The sequence below is a fragment of the Balaenoptera physalus genome (assembly GCF_965194825.1).
Source record: "Balaenoptera physalus genome assembly, chromosome: 4".
NCBI classification, from domain to species: domain Eukaryota; kingdom Metazoa; phylum Chordata; class Mammalia; order Artiodactyla; family Balaenopteridae; genus Balaenoptera; species Balaenoptera physalus.
The window spans coordinates 41,430,816-41,447,214 of record NC_138891.1 but is presented as its reverse complement, the minus strand read 5'-3'; the positions used below and the strand labels follow the sequence as shown (position 1 = coordinate 41,447,214).

The 16,399-nt window shown below is 46.2% G+C and overlaps 1 protein-coding gene across 7 annotated transcripts in view; it reads right to left on the bottom strand.

Moving 5' to 3' along the window:
• Positions 1–15,187, bottom strand: part of SCHIP1 (schwannomin interacting protein 1) — a 122,143-nt gene extending 106,956 nt beyond the window's left edge. Inside the window, exons 1-2 of one of the 7 annotated variants that reach the window (XM_082461058.1) lie at positions 15,057–15,187; positions 13,232–13,918 (exon numbers count right to left, since the gene is read on the bottom strand). In XM_082461058.1, coding sequence (XP_082317184.1) covers positions 13,232–13,918; positions 15,057–15,110 — 741 coding nt within the window. In that variant the 5' untranslated portion in view covers positions 15,111–15,187. Of the gene's footprint in view, positions 1–13,231; positions 14,110–14,135; positions 14,409–14,444; positions 14,568–15,056 lie in introns of those variants that run through there. The other 6 variants (XM_082461060.1, XM_082461059.1, XM_082461056.1 and 3 more) reach the window with 6 other exon arrangements.
• Between the last annotated feature and the right edge of the window lie 1,212 nt (positions 15,188–16,399).

The following is a 16,399-nucleotide window of genomic DNA, read 5'->3' as shown; positions in this document are numbered from 1 at the left end:
CACGAGAGTCTCAAACCTCTTTCCTCACCATTTCTAGTCTGTGAAGTCTCCCAAATGTGTTCCTCATGACTTAGCCCTCATTTCACAGCCTGAGTGGGCTTTGTCCCCCAGGCCACTTACACCCCTTTCTAGTCAACTGTAACTTACTCCCTTCTGTGGGAATTTTCACGCCACAGGCTCACAGAGCCTTCACAATTCCACCAGACCCTTAACTTTAAAGAAGGAGACTCCCAGGCCAAAATGCTGCTTCCTCATTAAAAAACAAATAAACATATGGTATTTATTTTTCTCTTTCTGATGGTTCTGAAGAACCTAGGGGCAGGACAGGAATAAAGATGCAGATGTAGAGAATGGACTTGAGGACATGGGGAGGGGGAAGGGTAAGCTGGGACGAAGTGAGAGAGTAACACTGACATATATACACTACCAAATGTAAAATAGATAGCTAGTGGGAAGCAGCCGCACAGCACAGGGAGATCAGCTCGGTGCTTTGTGACCACCTAGAGGGGTGGGATAGGGAGGGTGGGAGGGAGACGCAAGAGGGAGGAGATATGGGGATATATGTATATGTATAGCTGATTCACTTTGTTATACAGCAGAAACTAACACACCATTGTAAAGCAATTATACTCCAATAAAGATGTTAAAAAAATCATTAAAAAACAAATAAACAAACGATTCAGATGTTGGCGAGCCAAATACCGTTCCAAAGGACAGTGACAATTTGTGGCTGGCCGCAGCCTGTGAAAGCAGACGATGGCTCAAAACACAGCCCCCTGACTCCTGCCTTCCTGCTGGGAGGAGCCTTCCCTCCACAGGCCTGTGGAGTTTCTCTCTTCACCTGCCTCTCCTGCCCCTTCACAACACACGCTTCCTCCTGCAGGGGAGAGACTGAGGGAAGCCAGCCTCGTCGGAAGAGGAGGTAGGAGTCTTCAAAATGCATTTACAAAGCAAACACACTAGCAGAATTTCTGTTCCGGTTTCAAGTTCGCTTGGGATGACTTTGTGGGAGCCGAGAGACAGCACGAAGGATCCAACTCTCCCCTCTCTTCAAAAGCCACAACCTGTGTGTTATTTATTACCTTTGTTGGGTAGTTTTAATACAACCTTCTTAATTTTAAAAGCTAACATAAATCCAATTAAAGCCTCCAGTTTAGGTAATAAATCTGTGCCAATGTTCATTTCTTAGTTTTGACAAGTGTACCACAGTTATATATAACACACACACACTTACATATACTCAAACTATTATATTTGAAGAAATATCAGAAAACAAGTATATTTCTCTTAATAATTATATATGTGTATATTATATATAATATACATATTATATACAATGTTAACATCAGGGGAGGTTGGTAAAGGATATTCAGAAACTTTCTGTACTATCTTTGTAACACCTCTGTAAATCTAAAGTTATTCCCAGATAAAAAGTTTTTTTAAAAAAAAGCTAAATGAACGTTTCCCATTTTTCCAAAGGAAAGTGAATTAACACCCCAAACTTGTCTCATTTGTTTGAAATCTATTGACTTTGGACTTATAGCCAACAGTTCTAAAGAAGAAAAAATAAACTTCCCAATCTCTATACTTTCAATAAGTCCTTCTAAATACTATATATTTAGTTAAATAAAAACAATACAATTCATCAGTATTAAAGTTTCATTATATTCTATATAACAATAAATTTTATTAGAACTCACCCCTACCACCACCCCTTGGAATTAAATGGTCTCAGATGAGTTTCCAGCAGATAAAAGAACTGAGGCCACATATCCTGTATTGTGTGTGTGTGTGTGTGTCTGTGTGCACATGCATGTTTATGTTTAAGACAATCTGTTCTTAAAGAACCCTTCCCTTTTTCATCCTTCATAAATAATGAAATACCCCAAATCCAAATAACAAATCAATTTTTGAACTGCTTTGAAGATGAAAGAGAAAACTAAATTCTAAGTAATGGAATGTATATAAAAATAAAGTGAAATAGAGGAAGGTGTGTACGTAAGGCATCTCTTATTTTTTTCCTCTGGATGTTATTGTTTCAAATTACTTTAAGCATTGAAAGGGGGAAAAATGTTACGCTGGTGTCAGTAAATAAGACCAACACTCCTTCAGGAGTTTTCCTCCCTGAGATCTCTCATTTTCTAGACTCTTACCAAACCTCTTAGCAAGTCATCCCCACCTCATCCCCACTTCAGGTAAGTCATCTAACATCTTTGGGTCTCAGTTTTCTTACCTGTAAAATGAAAGGGTTGGGTTAAGTGTGGGATGGAAAACTGGTAGCCCAAGGCCATCTTTTGAACCACAGACCTGTTTCTTAGCTCCAAAAAACTGCATTTATTTAAAGTTATTTGCAGTGCATTTAGTATTCAAGATACTTCTCATAAAAACCTGGGTCTTGGGCTTCTCCTGACATATCGTAACTCTGAGACTCCATTCTGGAACAGCAACAAGTCAGTAATATGAAAGAACAGCTGTCTTCTGTCCCTGGGACCTGTCCTCCACTCCTCTCATTAGTTTCCTCCGTGGCCTCTGGAAGCATCTGAGTTTGCCACCCTTGCTATGGAGTGCCTTCCAGCTCTAATATTCACATTCTCAGTGTGATTGTTTACTAGTAAAAGAGAATTTTAATTTGCTTCCAGTGCACTGGACTTTCTTCAGAGGTCTTACATGTTAGTTTAAGCACAACCATTGTACATTTGCTTTGTTGAAAGTTTCCATATGAAACACAAGAAAAATACATCTAATACTGAAATCACCATACCATAGTAGAGCCAGTATTCAGAAAAATTTAAAATTACTGCTGCCTAAAGTTGTTCTTCCAGAACAAGATCTTACTTTAAGGGCTATTTGGGTCAGACGGTGGGGTCACTGTTGGCCGGATAACAACTCTAATAGGAGATCATTGATTACATAATTTACATAATTTAAGTATTCAAAAATAAAATCCCAGTGGTCTTCTCTTACTCCTCACAGAAGCAATTTTAGAGTGGAAAAAAAAAGGACAGAGCACTTAAGATGTTGTTGCTTATAATAAAATGTCAGACCCGGTCAAAATGGACCAAAATTCTGTAAGACTGCACAAAGAAAAAAATTGTAATTTTCATAAGTGGCATAATTTTTAGCCACTGGTGCCATGAGGAGAAAAACAGAAGGCTAAGTTGGTTTTGAAACTATTTGAAAACATGTTATTTTTATAGGAGTGGAGATTAGGCTTTACATTCTTTTCTAAGAAGACACTGTGCCAGGTTCCCAGAGGTCCAGCCCCTTCTTATTTTAGAAAGAAGTTTAACACTACTCTTTCTTTGGATGGAGAAAATGGGGGTACAAGCTATCATGCTGACGGACTTGACATTTAAAATGCCCTAGCATTTCATAACACAGCAGCTTTTCTGTTTTTATTTTTTTAATGCTCTAACCTCAAATCTAAATTTAAAACACGGCTGGAGATCTCAGGAATTACGAGGAAATTACCTCATTCCCTTTCAACTTTTTTAGACAGCGAAGTTCTTTCCATATATGGCAGACCAAGAAGGAAACAGAATCAAGTTACAGAACCAAGTAGCTGTCTAGACTTACCTGTTGTTTTGTTCAGGGCATGTCTATGGCCTATTAGTGAACGAGTGGTCCCTGGCCACAGCTAGCTGGCCTCGGAAGAGTGCCTGTCCTCAGCTCTCCATCACTAAGAGGTCCACGAGGGAGCCTGGCCAGGGGCTCTGGCCACCAGAGGTGCCCAGTACTAGAGGAGCCACTGTCTTATGGACTTTGTATTGGTTCTCTTCACAGACAGGTCACCCACACAGGAGTGAAACGGGAAACAGAGGCAGGCTGCGGATCACAGCGGGGGGGATCCGAGGGGAGGAAGCAATGGGTATGTGCTGCCACGGGGACAACGACCTACCAGCCTGGCTGGTGTGTGTCCAGAAGGCGCCAGTAGAAAATCTGCCTGTTGCAGGCCTGACTGTGAGGCTGCAGAGATGCTGCTTTGTTCTCTGCTCTTCCTCAAGCACCGTGAAAACAACCCCATCCACCTGGGCAAGTGGAGCATCACCTGGAAAAGTCCCCAACCCCACGCCGCCACCACTTTCTGGATAGAGGCTTTTTGTAACATTTAAAAAAAAAAACAAAACAAAACCAAAAATTCATGAATAACTAAGACATTTATTTCTACGAGGAAGAGTTTTGAAGAATCAATCATCTCTATTAGGACACGGGTAATAAAACTCTTGAATTGATGAATCTGCAGAAATCAGCTGCTGACTAATGCACTGCTCCTTGTAATCCATAAAAATTGAAATTTTTTTTTTGGTCTACGATGCTAGTCTCCCAAGGAAGATTCACAATCACTTTCATGGGCCACAAATATTAAGGAGAGACTTCGAGAAATGGAAGGAAAAAAAAGAGAGAGAAAGGTGACATGATATTGCTGAAGATGGATACACCAAAAAGTTCACTCAATTACAAGTAAATATAAAATATGTGGATGGAGATACAGAGGTATCAGTAAAATGTACAGATACAAGAGGCAATTATTAGGAAATCTGACATACAAAGCTAGACTGAAGAAAACTGGTGACTTTTTCACTTCCAGTAAGCTTTGCTTTAAGTATAACCTCATGTCAGTAAAACATAACTAAAAAATATTTTACAAGTACTTTAAAAACCATCAACCTCGTACTGAACAAGCAGTGGTCGAGTTCATTCCTATCACCTGGGTGTTTCCTAGCCTAAACCATCACCCTTTTCTCTCTCTCTTTTTTTTTTTGGCTCTGCCACATAGCTCCCAGGATCTTAGTTCCCCGACCAGGGATCAAACCCGGGCCCTGGCAGTGAAAACGCAGAGTCCTAACCAGTGGACGGCCAGGGAATTCCCAACCATCACCTTTGAATCGCATATATTGATACTTTATAGAGAAAATACCACAAAAGTAGGAAAAAATGGGAATAACCTATAATAACACAAATATTGAAAAACAGGTCAGGTGGAGAGAATAAAATTAGGTTAAATATATGCATGAATGAAAACAGAGAAAAACAAGTGATGAAAATTAGTGATAGAACATGCTTGACATATTTAACAAATATATAAGGAAAATAACAGAATCATTCACAAAAGTGAATAGTAGTAACCAAACCAAACCAAAACAAACACACCCAGAACATCTGAAACAATGATTGCTCTTATGGATTTGATAAGACTTGGTAAGTGAAGGAGAGTGATTATTACAACTCTCCTGGACCTGACAAGAAGAAAGAGTGATGATTCACTTCTACAGATTTAACTGGGAAACTCAGAAACGCCATACAGGCAACGTAAAAACCCAAACACATCTCCCTTCCCTGACGTCCATTTTTCTATTCCTAGTTTTCATCCATATTCTAACAAAGCCAGTGTCCTAATAGAGACTACTTTATGGGCCTCTCCTGAACTCCACAAATGCCTTTCTTTCTAGTCTCTTCTTGGTTTTGTTATTTTGCTCTTTTTTGGGCTTATAATAAACGATTCACTTAAAACTCTGTCTAGTTAGAACAAAATGTTTCCACTTGTGTGGTGAGCCACATGGAAATCTTCTCCGCCCTGTCTATCTGAACCCGGGCATGGCCTCATAGCCTGACAGTCGATGGACGGATTGTAAATGGAAGTGGTGTGCACAACGGTCAGCCCTCACCCTCGCTGCTCCCTCCTCTGCCTCCTGGTACTCAGGCGGCTCCTTGCACGGTCCGCAAGGGCCAGTCGGCCCTGAACCTGTGAGAGGAGAGGACTGCGTGTTGCCCAGTGCTGGAAAGGAGTGTGGACAGCCAGGAAAAGGTGTTTACAGATGGCAAAGGAGAAAGGACAGAAAAAAAAAATCTGTCAACCCAGGGAGAGTACTCTTCTGCTGGCAGAAATACGGTGATGAGCTGAAATCCGAATGGAAGGAAGCAATTTTATGATTGTATTCCAACATGGGTTTTAAAAAAAGAAAAAGAAATGAACAATAAAATGAAACTTTTCTATCAGGTGATAAAAATTAGAATCTACTTCCAGTCTTGAAGCTCTTAAGTGATGAGGCTGGATCTATCCTCCAGTTAAGTTGTGAAAAGACTCTTTTTAAAAAAGGTAGCTGAAGGGGGCCGAGTTCATTAAAAGTGAGAATTGTGAGTCAGGTGACTTGAGGCTGGGTCAGGCCTGGGCTGAGGAAGGTGGGTGAAGACGTTTAATCTTCATAAGCCTGCTTCCTCCTTTGAAAGTGGCGAGGGTTTGATGAGATGACCTCTCAGATCCTTTCTATCTTTAAAATCCTATTACTTTTCTATGAAAAATGCTCAGTTTCATAACTGGCACTTGAATTTCTACAAAAGCTGTGTGCAAAATAATCTCCCAGTCACTGACAGTATAAAGCAGCAACAGTATAAAGTGTCATCTGTCCCAACAGCTCAGGGAACATAAAGCAGCTAAAGAAAAGCATTTGCAAAGGTCCTTGTTGTTAAAAAAAAAAAACAACTTAGGACTGAGTTTCAGAGGTAAGAAAACAAAACCATTCATGTCTTCAGGGGCAAAGGTCCAGGAGTAAAAACAAATTTCTATTTTAAAATGCAAATGTAATGTCACAGAGTTCAGATAAAGTTTTAAGGAAGGATCTGTAATTACTATTATTAGTATTAATAAAGTTCATAGTATACCGGCTTTGAGCAAATTTAAAAACTAAACAGAAACGTGGTACAAAATACATTAACCAGGTAACAAGCATTCATCAAATGTCCAGTCCTCAGGAAATGCCCGAGCCTGTACATGTATGTGTTTGAAGGGGAGGAGGGATTTTAAATAGTTGGGCAGATAAGAGACATACCCACAAAAAGAGAAAGCAAACAATATCACTGAAAGAGCCTGAAACCAGAGATTGACAGGTCTGGTTTGAGTTTTTCCAGGGATGAGCCTTTTAAAACCTAAGAATGAGGAAGTGGAACACAAGTGGAGTAAGAAGTTCGGAAGAGAGGTTGCTTAGAGCCGAGATGATCAGGTACAGCTTCCCAAAGAAGCTGAATCAGAGCACTCCTTGGGGAAGAGAGTGCTGGGCGGTTTGGTGGACAGTAGCGTCCGGACCTGCTACAGAGCAAAGGGCTCATGCTGGGCCTTCCTGGGAGTGAAGTCACAAGGAATGCCAGGCAAAGGTTCTAGAGTTGAAAGTGCATCCTGAGCTAGAAAGGGATGGAGGAAGGTGACGTGATGTCGGCGGTGAGATGTTCAAACAGCTCAATGAATGTGTGATGAGAATATCTGTATCTGTTTTTCAGATCTGCGGCACGGCAGTGATCCTTAGAATGTTCTAAAGGACCACTATGTACAAACCACTTGGTGGGCAAAGATTTCCTTTAATCCAACTACAATATTTTCAAAAGGCTCTTCTGCAGTAGGATGAACTATCTGATGGTAGCTGAAATACACAAACAGAGCCTCAGAACCTGTGGTTTACCTGCAACCTAAGTTTTTGGAAAACCCAACCATATTTCTTTAAAGTCTTGAGTACATGCTAATGCATAGAGCAGCCTTTGCAGCTCTTAAACAGAAATCAACACAAATTAGAAAAGCAGACGATGATGACACTAAACATTTCAAGGTAAAGGTTGAAGCAAAGAATATAGCTAGCCCGGTAATTTCTGGTTATGGTAAAAAAAAAAAAAAAAGTGATTTTAACACTGTCATGTCGTGCTCTCTAAGAGGGATAAGTGATAACTGCAAACCACTCAGAATGTTTTCACTGTGGTATCCCAGGCTGATGAATCACATAACTTATTAAACTTATAAACTTTACTATATTTTGCAGGAATAATAAAGACCTCTTAATTCAGTCTGTAAAAATGGGAATTCATGCAATTTAAACATAGCCTGAGTAACTAAGGAAACAAACTACTCAGCCATTCAAGCTACTTTAGTAGTGTCATTGATGGAGAAGGAGTAACTGGGCTGTAATTCTTACAGAATAATACATTGAAAATAACCTGTAATTAGTACCATTCTAGGAAGAAGTGTAGGCTATTTAAAGTTTGCTACTAGTTAATAGTACAAACAAATAAAAAGACAAATTGCTTTCAAGTACTTTGGAAATAACTTCATCAGCACTTGTTTTCAATTAACATGTTGATTAAAGTTATTCTTATCTTCTCATTAATGGAGGAAAATGCATCTGTCACAGGCAGTAAAAAATAATAAAACTGCAATGAAAATGTGTCAGGTCTACAACTAGAACTCCTCTTTAATTTAAAAAAGAGTCCTTTCCTTTTTTTGAGCAATGGGTGTAATGACTTCGGTTGGCTATAAGATGTGATCCTGGTACTTTGCTGTTGTTTTCTCTTAAGAGATAGGGGATCAGTCACCCCAGTCACCTGAAGAGAGATGTCCTGCAAATCCCCAAGGACACAGATGGAATACACCAACAGGTGGGAGAGGAAACCAACATCAAATGGTGCAAATTCTTTGGAAAACAGGCAACTTCTCGAACAGTTAAACACACAGCTCCCATAGGATCCAGCCATTCCACTCTTTGGTATTTTCCCAAGAGAAATGAAAGGATATGTCCATACAAAGACTTGTACGTGAATGTTCACAGCACTTTTATTTGTAATAGACAAAAACTAGAAACCACCCAAAGGTGCATCAACCAGGGAGTAGGGTAAATCCATAAAATGGAACTCTACTCAGCCATAAAAAGGAATGAGCTATTGACATACACGATAACACAGATGAATCACAAAATAATTATATGCTGACTGAAAGATGCCAGACAAAATTGAGTACATATTATATGATTCCTTTTACATTAGTTTTAGAAAATGCAAGCTAACTTATAGTGATAGAAATAAGATCAGTGGTTGCCAAGGAACAGAATGGGAAGGACTGCAAAGCAGCAAGAGGATACTGTTGCGGGTGAGAGATAGACGCATCACCTTGGCTTTAAATGTGCAGTTAATTGTATGTCAATTCTACCTCAATGGAGCTATTTTTTAAAAAATAAAGAATCAAAAAGAGGGAGAAGTAGGAGGGAGAAAAAAGGGTGAAGTTATACTCCACTTAGGAAGAGGAGTAGGTTGGGGCAGTGGGCACCCCCCCCCCACTTGGTGATGGGGAGGCAGAAGAATGGTACTGTGACACACTAAGGTCCTGGCGAAGCAGGAGAAAGACAGAGCCTTGGGGCTGCGCTCAGAAGAGGGAAACGGGAAGAGAAGCTCCAGGTTTCCCTCAGGACCGCCCCTCAGGATTGTCCGCGCCAGTTCCCATAGAGCAGGCAGGGAGAAGAGAATTTAGGATGAACGCGAACATATGGGGGCAGGGCTCACGTAACTTGGCACCCTGGTTCTAAATCTCACTCCTGGGTTGTGTGTGGCCCTTGAGTTTACCAGTGGCGTTCACACACCTGCAGGCCCAGGGCAGGACCATGAGAAACACAGGGACACGGGATGGAGGCGGGGAGGGGTCTGGCCAACTGGAGGGGGCACTTCCAGGAGTAGTTCTGGTTGTTGGGTGAAACCTCTCCCCTCCCCGTCCGCCCGTCCCCACCCCCCGAAAGAGTGTGTCAGGCACAAGTGAGCTACTGGGGATAAGGCAGTGGGATAAAGTGACCTCGCTGCCCTCAAGGCTCTGACGTCAAGGTGAGGGGTTGGGACGTTGAGGAGCGGGTGGGTCGCCTGAGGCGATGCAGGTTTGTGATGGAGCAGCCCTGAGAAGACAGCAGGAAGTCAGGCGACCAGAGCTTCCTTCAAGACTCCCCAGGCACCTCCTGCTCTGACACCAAAGGTGGTTCCCAGGAGCATCCAAGCTCATGCCCCTCCACTGGCACCAAGGGAGAAATGAGCTGCTCACAGCTTCACAAGGTAAAGGTCAGCCCTAGGTTTGAAGTCCTACCCAGACGCTGCGTGTTTTTAAATGTGCCTCTAAATCTTCCCTGGATTGGAGACAGCTGATCGTCAGCACATCTTTGCGATCTCAGTCTTTCGTTTGGAGTGTATCGCTGTAGCCAAGAGGAAGAAAGGGGCGTTGGACAGGGATGAGAAGGCAGCTGCTGCTTTGCTGGGCAGAACTCAACGTGTTTCCATTCACACCAAACCCCGTCTGTGAGAAGAGACCCGTAAAGTCATGGGATTTTGATTATTTCCTAGTTTATTTCTGTCCTTAACACTAAGGAAATCCAAGAGAGGACCTGTCATTAGGAAACCCTTTAAGTTATTTCAGGAACGTGGAAGCTCTTTCCTTTCCTCTTGTTTCAACTAATTTTGAGCATCAAAAGGAAAAAAACCTAGTCTGGCATCAGAAGGAAGGACAAAAACCCTTTCGTAGTTTTCTTACTGGGATCTTCGGCAAATCTCTTAACCTCTCTAGGCCTCAATTTTCTCAACTGTACAATGAGGGGGCTGGCTTAGGTCTGGGCCGTGTGAGTCTTATAAACACTTCATTTATTCAGTATTTGAGAACCTACTACTCCTCGGACACTGTCGCAGGCTCTGGGTTACAACAATGAAACGACGCAGGCAAGACCCCTGCACTCCAATTCGATTCTAGAGAACCAAAAATGAAGAACTGAACATGATAATGTCAGGCAGTGATAAGCACTAATACACGAGGAGTGCCTTGGTAGGTGGTGGAGTGCCTTACTCTGTATCAGGGAGGCGGGCCGGGGACAGCCTCTCTCAGGAGGTGAGTTGAGCACAGTCTGGGATGATGGGGAGGAACCAGGAGGAACCAGACACTGGATTCCAAGCAGAGGTAACAGCAGGGGCAAAAGTCATGTGGGGGGAATAGCTTATTTGGGTCTCTTCACAGGTGAAGGAGCTGTACCTGCCTTTTTCATTTTATACCCCTCCTCCCAGTACTATGTATTAATTTCACCTAAATGTATTTACACACAACTTTTTAAGGAGGAGCAAAAATACCACTCGATTTGAGCAACTCCTTCAGGACAGACTTCTTCTTTTACACCAACTCCTTTGTTACTCTCAAACTTCTGTCCTCAGGGTTATAAATTCTTGCACTTATTCCAGGCAGGAGTAAACAGGATTTTAACCAGTGTTTTCCAAACTTTTATGACAGCGATACACCGTAACCCAGCGTCTACATAAAACTGAAACAAAACTTTCTAAAAAAAACAATCTTACTGTGACTACCTGCAACACACTGCAGTACATTCTATCTTATTTTTAAAAAAGTGATAAGGTGATTTCATGGGGAACTTGCAGTTTGAAAAACACTATTCTAAAGTAACAGCAGCTAGTAATTTTGTTCCAATACAAACCAAAATATGGAAAATTTCAATATTAAACAACCTCACAGGCCACTTCCTTCTCCCGTTTTTTCTGTACATATACTTACTTTGAAGCAATGGAACCCAAAATTCGGTGTGACTTGTGGAGGAAATGCCCGGGGGGACATTTTCAGGAGGGCGAGGGAAGGAGAGGGGAGGAACCCACATGCAAACTGTTCACTAGGTGAGGAGACAAGACACCCTCAGGTTTCAAAGATGGCCCAAGAAGGAAAGATTCAGTCCTTATTCTTCAATAAGGAAGAAGGTGTGTGTGTGTGTTGGGGTAGGCATGTCTGTTAGGTTAGCCATTAAATTGTAAGTTCCTGGGGCGGGGGGCGGGGAGTCAGTCTGCATCCCTACCTCGCTCACCGTAATTCCAGGCCCACGTGGTCAGATGTGTAACCGCAGCGCTGAGAATCACACCTTGAATTTAGCACAGAGCACATGGGCGCTCAAGAACTTTTTGAATAATGGAACTCATTGTCATCATCAAACCCTAACTTTGCATGTATACCCAATTATTACATTTTCCTGGAATGTAAAAATGTCAGGCCATAGTAAAGGAATCTTATGTATCTTCAAGTCATTGTTTAAGTCCAGGGAGCTTAATCAGGTATTTTTCTCAGCACTAGGTGGGAAAAGCATGTTTTGAATTGCAAGGTACAAGACAGAGTACTGGCTGTAATGGAAAGATTCCGTGTCTGCGAGTGGCCATGGTAAACAGCTGGTATTAAAATGAGTGTGTTAATTTAATAGGTAGTTTCTCAAGGGACACTAACCAGTGGGCTCTGTCAGCCAAGGGCTCCCTCTGATAGAAACCGTGCCAATCAACTGTCCTTACCCCTGAAGTCAGAAGTGCATGCGCCCAATTTCCAGTAGCCCCAGGGCCCTGGAGCCGAAAAATTACACCTGCAAGCAGGCATTCTCCCACACCGCCACACACAGAAAGCAGCTCATTTAAACTGTATGCCCTTCAGCCCCATTTAGGATCTGTTCATTAATGATTTCAAATTACAACTGTTGCTTTATCTCAAGACAGTGATAAATAGGGGAGCTACATTCATGACGCTTTTCTTTTAAGTCATTTATCTGCTCTCCTCTCAGAGGCAAAAAAGATGTTGAGACAAGTGTGAACCTGCCAGAGCTTCTTATTATAGATGTATCCCTCCTTCCCTCCCTCTCTCTTTTCCACTACAGCACCGTTCCCTCTCTGGGTTTCCTGAACTGAGGCGCAAGCCTCCGGTAAGGAACTGCTTATCAAAACTAGGAGGGATTCAGCGGAGAGGGGGTGAGTCAGCCCACAGAGGAAAGAACCACTCCCTCATCCTAGCAGGTCAATTCACCCGTTCCCTCAGGTCAACAATAGATCGGGTTTCAGTAAGGAAAAAATCTCAGAGGAGGGCGGTCAACCCATTACAATTCAGGAGCATCCGCTCAGACGCCAAGAGGGAACAATCCCTGCTGCCTCACCGGAGGTGTGGGCAGGCGAATGCGTGCTTGTGCGTAGGGACAGCCTGTATATGGATGAGACATTAGTGGCAACGAAGGGACACCCACCACGGCTGACAAAGCCACAACTATTACGACCTAAGATATCACCCACACACAGGCCACCGACTTTGGTGCCAAAATCTCCCCGGATTTATTTTCAGGCAAGTGACTCACAACCTCGTCTCCATAAGTAATTCCATTAAAATGAGTCGCTGGTTCCACTAACCCGACTTTCCGCTGCCCTCTGGCTGCCCCGCCCTCCTCCCCGCCCATCCTGCAAACCCAGACAGCTCAGAGACTGAGCAACGGTACCCCAGGAGAGCATAAGTCAGGCTCTCCTGCCCGGCACCCACCCTCGGGGCAGGATGAATGGGGCCGCCGCCGGGCGGGAGCGCGGGTAGGGCGCGTGCGGGCTGTGCGCGGGGTGTGTACGTGTGTGCGCGCGTGGGCACGCACCCCGGGCAACTTACCGAGGTGGAGTTGGTCCTCGCCTGGCCCTGGTTCCGCACCTCCTGCTCCCGGAACTGCAGCCCAGCCAGATGCTTCTCCAGAGCCTCCCAGTCCATAGGGGGCACCGGGGGCTCCTCCGGGACGCACGTCCCGCTGTCCGTGGGCTGAAGACAGAGGCCCCCGGCCGCCGGGCCCCGGCCACCGCGCCGGCCCCCCGCCGGCTGAGGCTTCTGGACCGCCCGGCGGGGGCCCCGGGAGCCGCTGAGCCGGCTGGCCACCACCACGTTGCCATTGTGCCTGAGGTCCTGGGGGTCGTGCGCGTGGAGGTTGCCGTTGGGCACGGGGGGCGGCATGGCGGTGGTGGCGCCCCTGCCGCCGCCGCTGCGGGTCCTGGCGCTCACGTCCCCCGGCTCCTGGGCAGGACAGCGGTCATCCCGGTACCCTCGCTCGCCGCGCTCCTCCTCCTCTTCCTTCTCCCCGTCCTCCTCCGGCGCCCACTCATCAATCACCTTCTTCTGGTAGACCGGGAAGGGCTCCTCATAGTCCTCCAGGGCAGACACCAAGTCCAGGCTGCCCCCCGGCGACGACGAGGATTTGCACTCGGAGCAAGGGGTCACTTTGGTGGAGTTGGACTGCGAACTGGCGCGGCTACTGCTGCTGCTGCTGCCAGCGTCACTGCCTAGATCCATCCCATCCTCTCGGTAATCCTGGGGGGAGGAGGCAGAAAGAGTGAGCCGCCGGGCCGAGCCTGCTCCGGCCGCCGCCCGCCGCCCGCCGCGAACGCCCCGGCCCAGGGCCCCGCGCCCGCCTGGCTGGAGGTGCGACCCCCAAAGAGGCCTGCGGGGGGGGATCCGGCACCAGCCTGAGGCTTTCCTCATCCCATCCCCTCCCCTGCGACAGGCAGACTTCCTCCGGGTAACTAACCCTCAAATCAGCAAAGGGGGTGCCCAGCCACCGGCACGTAGACTTTCCATAAGAGGCACCCCGGGGCGCACATGGACTTTGTTTTAACCATTTTGCGCCGGGCGCGCCCCCGCACCCCGCCCCAGGGATTCTCCGAGAACCAGACACTTTCCCAGAGAATTATAACTCCCTGGGGGCGGGGACCGAGAAGAGGGTGGGCGGCTACTAAATTCGCACCTCGCGCAGGGCGCCGAGACCACCCCCTACCCGGCCCCGCCCCGCCCCCACCGGCGGCCGGGAGCCCGGCTCCGCTGGCGAGCCGAGCTTTACTTTCTAAGGAACCGCAGGCAGCTCGGAGGTCTCACTCCCGCCTCCGCGCCTCCCCGGCCGGCCCCTCCTCGGCTCGCCGGAAGGCTCGGGGTGGGGGCCGCTCTCGGCTCCCGCCGGGCAGGGTGGCCCCCGCGGCCCCCAAAGGTGTGCGGGGCCGGGGCGCGGCGGCCGTAGCTGCAGGCGCCGCCGCCGCCCTGGGGGAGGGAGGACGCGCCCTGCCGGCACGGAGCCGGTCCCGCCACCGAGCATGCCCAGAGGCTGCCGGGAGCGGCGCAGTCCGCTCTCCCGGCTTTCTCGGAAGCAGGCTGGGGCGGGAGGCCGGGCGGGGATCGCGTTGGAGGGGCCGGGAAAAGGCCCGAGGGAAGGGGACTCGGGGCTTTAGGGGCGCAGACAGGACCACTTAGTAGGGGCGGCGCCCTGGGGAGGGTGGTGAATTTTAACCCCCAGACACACTCATATTTCCTGGGAGAGCCTCAAGCCCTCTCTGCGGGGCTCATTACCCCGCCTAAACCCCCGCGCATCCCAAAGCGCAGGCCCGGTGCCTCCCAAACCCGCGCGGAAGTCCCCAAGTGACCCCTTGCAGGACCTCCCTCCCACTACATGCGCACATACACAAGCCCATGTGGGAGTCCGAGTGACGTGTGCTCGGTGGTCATGCACCATCATTTCCCTTCCACCTTCCTCCTCACCGCTTCCTCTCCCTCCACCGCCCAGCTCCAGTCGCCTGGCCGTCTCCCCTTGTTAAGTTCAGGCTGTGGGTGGAACCTGTTGCGTTAGCTCACGTTTTCTTTCCCCTCCCGGCTGCGCGCCGAGGATGACCTATGAGAGGTGTGTGTGTATGAGGAATGGAGGAGTGTGAGATGGGATTGCTGTCTGGCATGGAGGTGGGGAATCTGAGCTAAAGGTTTGGGCGAGCCTCCAAAGTCCCCTTTGGCCACCTCCAATCAAGGGGACATTAAAGGAGGGGAAGAGGTGGGTGTCAGGTCACAAGCTCCTGGCACAGACGCTGGCTTGGCTTCCTTAAATTTTTCAGGAAACCGAGTCGAAAAAAACCTCTGCTGGATTTTTCAAAACACAGCGACGGCCTTAGTTTGGCAGCTCGTCCTCTTTAGGAACAAGGTTCCATGAAGGGAAAGATAACCAACACTTGGAAAACGGATATGGGTCGCAGAGCACCTTTTAAGGATTAAGACTTTACTGTGAAAAAACTGTTACCCAACCCTGGGGAAGTAGGAAATGCCCTCCTCTGGTTATGAAAAACAGCACTTAGAAGTTAAATGTCCTCCCACAGGCAAAAAAAGATAAATATGTGTGGTGATGGATGTAACTAGATGGGGGGAATCCTTCCACAACATATATACGTGTGTGTGTGTGTATGTATATATATATTTTCACCATAGTGGACACTTTAAATATCTTACAATTTTATATGTCAATTATATTTCAATAAAGCCAAAAAAAATTTTTTTAAGAAAAAGAAGAAAAAGAAATCCGCTTAATTTTACTACAGATTGGGGAAAACCAGTTTCCTTGAACTTCCAGATTTGGGCCTGTTACTGATTATTCCCAGTGAATTCTAGTCTGGACCAGGCCACTACCCTGGCTTGGCACCCTCCAGATGGAGGAATGGGGGAATGCTTGGAATTCTTTAGTAGGGAGTGGCTGCCACCCTGACATTTCTTCTAGGTCCTAAATGGGAGAGACCCTTTGTTTAAGTGATTTCTGTGAAGTGCGACCCTTTCCTCTCTTAGGTAGGCTTGAGCCAGGGAAGATAAACTAATCTTTATCTTGTCTGGAAGCAGCTATCTTATGAATAACAGGAAAGGGGGCCTTCTGGTCTGGCCCCTTTACAGCCCTTCTATAAAACAGGACTGATTATAACTTAAAATATCTTTTATGGTGACATCTGTAAACAGCCTGCCCCGTACTCCAAATATGGTTTGATTTTGAGGTTG